This window comes from Ammodytes marinus, assembly GCF_949987685.1.
Source record: "Ammodytes marinus genome assembly, chromosome: 13".
NCBI classification, from domain to species: domain Eukaryota; kingdom Metazoa; phylum Chordata; class Actinopteri; order Uranoscopiformes; family Ammodytidae; genus Ammodytes; species Ammodytes marinus.
This window is the reverse complement of record NC_137217.1, coordinates 14,714,061-14,723,772: the sequence shown is the minus strand read 5'-3', so window position 1 is coordinate 14,723,772 and position 9,712 is coordinate 14,714,061. Positions and strand designations below refer to the sequence as shown.

The 9,712-nt window shown below is 39.2% G+C and overlaps 1 protein-coding gene across 1 annotated transcript in view; it reads left to right on the top strand.

The window, feature by feature from the left end:
• The first annotated feature begins 522 nt into the window (after positions 1 to 522).
• mtbp (MDM2 binding protein) overlaps positions 523 to 9,712 on the top strand; it is a 30,310-nt gene continuing 21,120 nt past the window's right edge. The window contains exons 1-8 of the mRNA XM_080039110.1: positions 523 to 647; positions 1,074 to 1,157; positions 1,269 to 1,342; positions 2,119 to 2,267; positions 2,558 to 2,616; positions 3,446 to 3,590; positions 3,995 to 4,109; positions 9,005 to 9,121. Coding sequence (XP_079895236.1) covers positions 581 to 647; positions 1,074 to 1,157; positions 1,269 to 1,342; positions 2,119 to 2,267; positions 2,558 to 2,616; positions 3,446 to 3,590; positions 3,995 to 4,109; positions 9,005 to 9,121 — 810 coding nt within the window. The 5' untranslated portion in view covers positions 523 to 580. The remainder of the gene's footprint in view (positions 648 to 1,073; positions 1,158 to 1,268; positions 1,343 to 2,118; positions 2,268 to 2,557; positions 2,617 to 3,445; positions 3,591 to 3,994; positions 4,110 to 9,004; positions 9,122 to 9,712) is intronic.

Here is a 9,712-nt window from a genome sequence, read left to right as displayed (position 1 = left end):
AGCATCCTATTCAGAGCAATGCCAGGGTCTTGTCTGAGTTGTATAAATGAGCTGCTTTATACAGAATAGTTGACATGGTCAGATAGGTAGAATAACAATGGAACAATCAAGTTTGGCTCTTGATGACATCAATGATCATTTGAGTCAGTAGTTAAGATGACAGGGAATTCACTTCATACAATGATAAAATAATGAATCTAGAGACAAGAGTAGAATTAAACTAATCAATATAACATTGGCTTCCACAGTAGTTTGGTAAAAGGTAAGACACACATTTGTGACTATATAATAAGGGATAAGCATCTATTAATGCAATGTGTATTTTGTATGGTAGGGGACGTAGATAATGCAACGACGATTTGAATCAGACTAGCTGTAGCAAGTCTGTCCTGCAGTTCATTCTCTGTCCAGTAGGAGGAGGGGGCGCTTTGACTTCTGCTGTCGACCGCTCACACGTACAGATAACAGAAGAAGAAAAACCGGTGGGAAATTTGACAGTGCGCGAAACATTGTTGTTACAAATTGTCCCATTTTTTACTCCCAGCACACTTTACCGGGCATATACTTGTGTTTACATGACATGGACCGGTACGTTTTGGTTATATCTCTTTGCCAAACTGATGAGGATCAGGCGGAGGAGTTTAAATGTAAGTTGTATCTCTGTTTGAAGCCCTTTGCACTTAAACGCTGCTACATGTTTAGCCAGTGGCGTAAACAGTGTGTTGATAAACTTCGACATCAACATAACGCTACACTTGTATGGTTTGTCTTGTGGAACAGTTAATGTCTAGGTAAATTGTTAACCTTTATTTACACACGTCTCATTCATTTGTTTTGTAATCATTTCAGTGACCCAGTCCAATCCAAACTACATGTGCGTTAAAAAGGGAGTCGAAAGTGTTAAAAAGTTGTAATTGACATGACTTTGAAGTTATATAAAATGTTAGCTATTTGTAAATTGACGTAGAGCTAGCCCATGCTAACATAGGTAGTGCTGTTGCTATCTTTAAACCTTTTAATTGAACCAGTTAAGTTGTGATGAAGCCTGACAGCCAAACTGTCATTGATCCCAGGTCTGGAGCCAGTGAAGCAGACATATGACAGGCTTGTGGACATCTCAACTCAGCAATCAGTGAGAGGTATCTCCATGTTTCCAGGTAATCTACACAGTAACATATGGGCATATAGTTCACCCTGTCTGACCTCCACAAAGCAGCTGTTGTTAATCCACTGCTTTCCCTCACCTCTTTCCCTCTGTATTTCCCCAGCTTGTTCTCTGAGTGGCAGCCCGTCAGTTCAGAGATGGTACTTTGCTATTCAGGCTTGCCAAGGAGGAACGCAGGTGAGACATTTGGACAGTTTTGCCATAGGCATGATCTATGTTGCAAAAGGAACTGGGCACAAGCATCTTTGCATGTGCCTATGGCCTTTTCCCAATAGTATTCAATATGGAGTATACAGTGTGTCTCTTTAAATAAAAAGAGTATCCATAGGTCAGAAAAAGCTTTTCAAGCTTAAACTATTGATATCTGTCATCCGTTTTCAATACTCGACAAAGTGTGCCAGTCAGAATTTGGAGAAATGCTGAACTTTCAATCACCTCATAAATTTTTCAGAAAAAGGGAGAGTAGTTTTTAAAACACTTCTGTTGTTGGGTGAGTGTTTTAATAATCGTATAATATATTGTTTAAACTTTAAAGCAATTGTGTTTTATAAATTTTTGTCTTTGAACAGTGACAAAAATAGTGTCAGTACATACAAACTGCCAATATGGTGTAGTAGTGCATGTGCCCAAATAGGGACAACGGTTGGAAATTAGCGAAAGCTATAAACTCTCTGTGCAGGACATCAGTTACATTCTTTGTAATGGAAATATGTAAAACTGCATCGTCCGTATATCAAAATAAAAATTGTTTTTTTTTTTTTTTTTTGTGAGTGTTGGTGCCTGCCATTGTAAGACATCTTATATATCGATGCAGGTCGGTAGTTTTCGGAAAACTGTATTGTTCAGGTTATAGTCTACCCTGGGTTGAGCTTGGTCAGGTTTTGTTTGGATAGAGGAAAATCTACTGTAATTCTGCATTCAAATTTAAATCTAATCTCATACCTTTTTTGTAGTTTTGCAGCTCAGACTGGGAAGAGCTGGGGACTGGCCATCAGAAAACTGACAGTGAGGAGGAGAAGCCCAGTGCTGTAGAGTCCTGTCTCAGTTCTTTGAGTCAACAGGAAGCACCGGACCAAAAGGCTGACCAGCCTCCACTGACGGAGTGAGCGACAGATTATATTTTCTGTTCTTTGCATAAATGTATACGCTTGTTTTTTTCTAGTTTCTGAGTTGCAGGTTGGTACCTGATACATCTATGAGAACACATTAATCTTCATCTTTATAGAACTAATTTTGCACTACATGTGAAATGTAACCAATTTACTCCTCCAATAAAAAAGACTGATAAAAAAAAAAAAAATTTACACTACTACTATAAACGATTTATTTTTATTTTTTTACTTTATTATTGAAGAGATAATTTGCTAACGCACATTTATCTTTGTTATACAGGCTGTTAGAGGAGGCTGCAGAAGGACTGCATCAACTTTCAGACCAGCTGCCTCCTCCAGGTACTGTTGACTAATCAATAGTATTCTATTATGTTCTTTATGTACTGTACCTTCCCTTGCATCTGGTAGTCATCCTATTATTTTGTATCTGTCATTTGTGAAGATGCCAGCTTTGTGCTCAGCAGGGCTGTTAATGTTTAAAAATATCTAGTAAGAATAAATAAGGACTTATGTGAAATGTATTCAAATGAATTCAGAAGGCACAATTATTTCATCCATGGTGTCTCAGTTAACTTTTGATACTATGTTTGTCTGTGCAGCACAGCTCGACAGTTTCCTCTATTTTGCTTTAATGAGGAGAACAACAGTTGTCTAGTCTACTGATGGGGAAACGAATAAGAAGTTCATTTTCTGCATAACAACAATGTATCAAGGGAGGGTTTTGTTTTTGCCAAAAATCCTCAAATAACAAGGAATTATAACGATTTTACTGAGGCCAAACTCCTCAGCGGTGTGACAAGGACCCAGTCCAATTTCAAGCAATTAGGTTTTGACAATCTGCCTGCCTTGTAGAAAATGTGGCCTACAGTTCTTTATAAATATGCATGCACCACTGGGAGGATGGGATACTTCTGCTCTGACTATCTCTTGGCAGGTCTCCTTACTGAAGTGATATTTAGTTTTAGTATCTCGTAGCACACCACCTCCACAGGAGTTTAGGAAGAGTCATTCTCCGTGAGTAGCTGCCCTACAAGCTGGAGTCACAACTGCCATCTACAGTACATTTTCTTGCAGAGGTCTCTGTATTTAGAATTGCAAACTGGCAATTATACTAAAAAAACAAGTCTAATGAACCCCTGTATGGTTTGTCTCATGTATTGCCTTTCAGGTAAAGCCTTGTTGGATGTGCTGCTGTTGGGCTCTGCAGAGCAGTCCCCCCCGATTAAGGACCTGCTGCCCCTGCTGGGAGCTCTCAAGCACATGTCCTGCTGGCACGCTGCTAAAATAACTGTAGTCACACAGCACACCACTGGGTGAGGAGACCAAGTTCATTAGTTCACTGTGCTACGTCAAAGACTGATGAGACATTGGCAACGATGTCTCAAAATGCAGCAGTGTTGTGTCGATTTGTGAATATTGTAACATGTGAAATGTGTTCACCACTAGAGGGAGTAGGTAGATAACAAATCAGCAGGAGTAGACCTAAAGTAAATTAATTAATAATCTGAGCATAATCTCTACCGAAGCACTAATTCTAGTTAATGGAACAATAGCAGCATTAGATCCTTAGCAGTATATTGCCGTTGCACTTCCATAAATAGGAGATTTGATCCGACACAGAACTTGTATTCCTTATTTACAGGAATCACCAATACGACTTCCTAAAGTTCCCCTATGCTGATCATGCTGTGATTGTTTTTTGTTTTGTTTTGTTTAGGTGGCAGAAAGCAGCCACCTACCTGAGTGCCTCTGTGGTGGAACCTGCTGATCTAGACGGCTGTATTGACCATAGAGAACTATGGAGGGGTGGCCTGTTCATCAGGGAGAAGAAGGTAAGGACCTCAGAAAATGGAAGAAAGTGAGTGTGTGTAAATGGTGTGGAAGAAACAATCAGGATCCAGTTAGTTTTGCGTAATTTAGTCCATGTACTGTATATGTTGTTAGCTTAGTGTAGAAAGATGAGGAAATTAGGTGAAAAGAAAGGAAAACTCACCCGAACTGACATGGCAGAGGGGTATACTACGAAGCAAACTCAACAGAGCCCGGCTCTCTCTTTTTGATCTGGTTCAACATGACACATACCCTCGCTCAGAGCTAACCGGTATCACGAAGGAAGTTATCAACCTCTTATGTTGAACGAGGATTTCGGCTTCAGGCTCTGTGCGTGTCCCCATGAAAGGGGGCGTTTGACCCGTCATTTGACTCTGCTTCTGCACAGACTGGACTGATCTTGTGCCGCTAACTTTACACAAACGGACTGATTGCGAGCAGCTGAGTAAAAAAAAAAAAAAAAAGTGCGTCGCTGACTTCACTCAAGAGGAAGAGTTTGTCAGTCTGAATGATCACAGAACAGCAGAAAACAGAGAGCCGAAAAAACTCTTACTGCAAATAAGGAGAGAGTGGAATGTTGTCAGAAAATTGGGCTACTGAATTGATTAATTTATTTTACAGATCGTTCTCGCAGTGCGTAGCCTAACGTGACATTATAAAGCAATTAAAGGTTGAACTTGGATTTAAACAGTTCACCATTTAGCGTAGTTGATAATCATACACTTAAGAATCTGATTTAAGTCTGACACTGTCCCCTAATGAATAGCATATCCTATGTGGAAAATCACTTTATTTTTGGGCCACATCAAAATTAATACAATTTTGATTTTGATTTAGGCTAATAGCCCTTTATTTGCATTTTATAAATACCATTAAAATAAATAGCCTAGATACAAAACCTGTAGGCTAGTCTGTATTTTCCGGACAAATATGAATCTACTGTGAGAAGCTTAACCTGCGAGTCTGCAGCGACGTCCGAACTGTGACAGCTGTCACCTGTCACGTCCCAACTGTAATCGCTACTGATGAAAAGAAAGAAGCCTACAGTGAAATAATGTTGCAACCTGTGGTGTTATAGAACGCTTCATTAAGAGCCAGTGTGTGTAGATCGCCAGGTAAAATCATTTGAGGTGAGAGCATAGAGTGGCATTTTGGACAAATACTGTAAAGGTCATGAGAAAAAGCTGTGTCCCTTTCAACCTACCTGCTTGTTTGACCTGTGCTTTTTATATGAGCAATGTTCTCTGTGGGCTGGAGCACATGAGCTAGCTAGCTAGAACAGAACCTTCTGTTCCGTGGATAAACATGGTTATGAGACCTGATTCATTATACCTCAGTGTTTGTTCCTTTAGCTTCATAGGAAATTACTGATGCAAGGGGACGTTTTTCACATATTTCCTTTTAAATTGACTGAGTTTTTGACTCTGGGGGTGCTAAGTCTTTTCTCTGCTGCTGAATGAATCTGGAGGTATTACTGGAGGTCACAGAGGGGTCATGGGAAATTGCTCTGCCTGGCTGACATTGCCTTGGCACAGTCGACCCGGCTCGGCCCGGCCCCGCTCTGACTCGACCTCTCTCCCCAAGGAGACGGCTGCAATTGATTGGTCCGGACTTAGGCAAAGGACTAGTGTTAAAGAAAACACCTCAGGGCAGTTTCTGTACTTTAAAGAGAGCGCTGGCACTATTGAGATTCAGAAACAGTGCTGTTCTTTACCGTATGAGGAACTTAAAGTGCTTTAAGTGAACTTACATTTAGATGAAAATGTGTCAAGGACGTCCCCACGACATGCCTTTTCACATTACATTTTTATACCACACCATGAGGCAAAAACTATGTTAACACCCATGTCCATACTTTTCTGCAAGTTTAATTGGGTTTGGGTTAAACCCCTGACTTCCAATAAAAGGAAAGATTATTCTATAACATACAAAAATATTTAAGACCAGGAGCTAGATGAGACTTTAAAGTCGACTTTAAATATATCCTCCTGTTCCCTTTTGCTAGCTCAGTGTTGTTGCGACTAGGGATGGGACGATTTAGGATTTTATCACAACATCATTTCCCAGTAGAGTGGAGGCTGGTAAATAGCATGTTGATGCCCATTGTTTTGAAACAATACAATCGTTTTCTAATTTGCGACTGTCCACGTCAAGCACTTTATTTCCTATTTTTCTGCAAGTAGCTTCACATACTGCCTTTTGGCGTCAAAGCAAAGAGGCGGGGGTGAGTTGCAGCATTTTGTTGTTGCTACTCTGGAGATAACTTCCCACCCAATTGTACTTTATTTCTTTTTAAACAGAAACTCTGGCAGGTGCAGTAGTTTTCTATTTGTTGACAGAATTGGCCAATTTTGTGCTGTTCTTCCAATGTTCTCTGGGGAGAGTCTGCAATCTGTTTTACTGCCGTGTTTGCCTCTATGAATCATAGTGTTGTTTAAAAAAAAAATCTCGCTTACATTTTAATTTTTTGATAATATTATATGTCCATCAGCTTGTATCTGTAAATATACAACGAGCATTGAAAAGGGTCAAAGTTGCTTCTTTGTGTTAAGTAATGCTTTTTGCCAAAAAATTCAAATTGTTAAAGGCTGTAAAACCATATTATTATTTTGATCATAGAGAACAATTTTCAATGTTTATCATGATGAGCAACAACACTCGTACTGATTAAGTGCACATTTTAGATAATGGCAGTGTAGATTGCAGAATTACTTTTTGAAAAGATTTGACACATTTTTCATATCTTTATCAAAAAAGTATGACAAATCTATCAGATTTTCAAAACTCCTGAATATTGAGATCAGTATTTGCCTCAGTAATCTAAAGAGTTGGATTTTCACTTCTACACTAATGCATGCTTCTTAGAAGTTAAGTCTACTGAGTTTAGAAGATGCTGAGGAGAGTGCACACATTCTCCTTAACTCTCAGTGAGTTGGCTCCTGCAGTCAGTCAGTAAAAGCTGGAGAGCGGTGGAACAAAGCACACAACCAGTACACACAACCGTATAATCAGGGATGCAAATGGCAGGAAAGTTTCCAGAAACTTTCCACGGGAACTTTCGCTCGGGAACTTTGGGAATATTCAAAATTTGGAATTAAAGGAATAAACAAAATGTCAGTAAATTCAATGATCTGTTTCTTATCATATCCAAACATAAATCTAAACATATAAACATTATGTTTTGTCAAAGGCAGACATCCATGCAAAATAATACAATTAAAAAAACATCGCATTTGAACAGATTAATTTGTAAGTAGAACTTTATCAAGTTTTGATTATTTTATGAACAATCAACAATTTCAGAGAACAACAAAAAGATGAATGTTGAGTAAAATAATACTCATCTGTCTGACCCCACCCAATCAATAAATTAAGCAAAATGCCCCCCCATGTGATGGAGGAATGCACAGTGCATGTATGGGCGTGGCCTCAGTACCCCTGCAGTAAACTATGTGCTGCTACTTGCATGAAATCTGTTTTTTTTTTTAGTCAAGATGATGCTAAAATATATTTTACCCAACTATATTTAAAATCACTGTTTAGCCTCTGTAAACCTGGTCTAGTAAAAATCAATATATGATACCAAGCTGGGTTTCTCAATAAGCTTTTTAGAAAATCTGATTTGAAATTAATTGTTCATAAATATTATAGAACTTATTTGAAAAAACTGCTTTTTACTGTCTAGAACGTTTGCCAGGACTAGCATAACATAGTTAGAAGGATTTAGTGCATTTGGGTTGCTTTAAATTTAGTAAATTCCCGTTTATTCCTGTTAATTCCCATGGAAAGTTTCCAACTTTAAATGTTCCCGGAATTTTGCAACCCCTCTGGTAATACATACTTACTAACTTAGGCCTTTAAGTTCCCTAGGGGACATAGGCCATCGATGAAACCCCTCCATCCTCTTTGGTCTGGTGTCTTCCAATCCAGTTGTTGCCATGACAGTCCTTGCATCTTCATCTCCTGCTCTGTGGTCTTTCCCTCTTTCTCTTGCCTTGTGGGTTCCATGTTGGGCCTGCTTTGTAATTCATTTTTAATTTTGTGTAATACATTTCATGTGTGTTTGTGTGTGTTTATATCAGCTGTGTGCACACGTATACCACTAAATGTATTTGGAAAGTGATTGTTGTTAGTCGAAACACTTAACTGCAGAATAAATTGTAAGCAATCTGTGCGAGGCAGAACAGTTTGTGTATGGTTGTCATCTGTAGTACACATTTCCAGCTACAACAAAAAACTGTAACTTAAAGTGATTATGATGAACTCTTCTTTATGAAACAGTCTCATTTTACCTCTGATGATTATAATTGACCTATAACGGCAAAAGAGACCATCAGGGGGAAAAAAATTCTATTTTTATATCGTTGTTATTATTAATGCCTTTGCTCGGTTCTGAATTCCCGCCAGCCAACACAGGCGTAACAATGAATGGGAGACAGACCTGAAAATAATGTGTTTAACGAATGGTACTAAATCAATGTTTACTTTGTTTCACCATCATCTTACCATTATTATTTATCTTTTTGATGCTTGATCAGAAAGTAGAGAGATAAATAGGAAACAGGGAAAAGTGGGTGAAGACATGCATCATAGGGGCCGCTGTGACAAGGACCCGGCTTGTGGTGCCCTTATATTACAATTATAAATCTAACTATGTCTTTAACCCGCTTTCAAAACCAATGCACGTGCTAGCAAAGGGTTTTTACGAAAGCAGCTGCTGGTGTCTTAAAAACGCTACTGCTTTTAAAAACGCTACTGCTTTTGTCCAAAGGGGCCACTAGAATCAACGAAAACTGAAAGTCTTTGTTTTATGTCACTACGAGGCAGTGACATAAAACAAAGAATAAAATCCCTTGCTGCCGTGTGACCTTTTCTCACCTCTGTGCGTTTTCCTCAGTATGTGTCAGAGCTCCGGTTCGATGGCTTTTCTCTGCGCTCTCCAGTTCATCAGATGTCAGGGTCCAGTCTCTTGCAGGCTCCCTACCTCACTACGGACCACAAACTACAGTCCGAGGTAAGCCCCCTGAGCTTTTCACCAAATCTCACATCTTCATTGTCCAACCTCAAGTTATTCTTTTGTTGAATTTTTACACTTATGAAACCTCAGCCGGACCTCCGAGGACTTGCGAGTACTTCACACTGAAATGAGAATGTGGTGATTCAGGAGCTATTTCTGTAATTTCACTTTGAACAACATACTGTGTAACGGCGTCCATGACATCCACATAGCTAAATAGCTAGCTGACAAACAGTAGCTTGTTACTTTATGTCAAATTAAGATGTATCTACTCTTATTCCTCTCACACAAAGCTCTGATTGGTCAAAAGTTTCTCAAACTGGGCAGACAGCAGTCAGTGGACGGAACAATGGATCTGTTGAAATCAGCACAAGCTTCTGGCAGAGTGTTGTGGGCCTTGCACTAGATCCAACTGTTGTCTTTGAGGAAATCTTGTTTAGACAGATGTAATGGGTTTTGAGGTTGTTTCTTTCCTGCAGCTTTAAAGAAAGCTGTGATGATATTGTGTCTGTGCGTCCATGTTCCTTCAAACGTTAGGAAGGCTTTTGATTGACAGGGTGCTGAGTAGATAATGACTGAATTTTCATT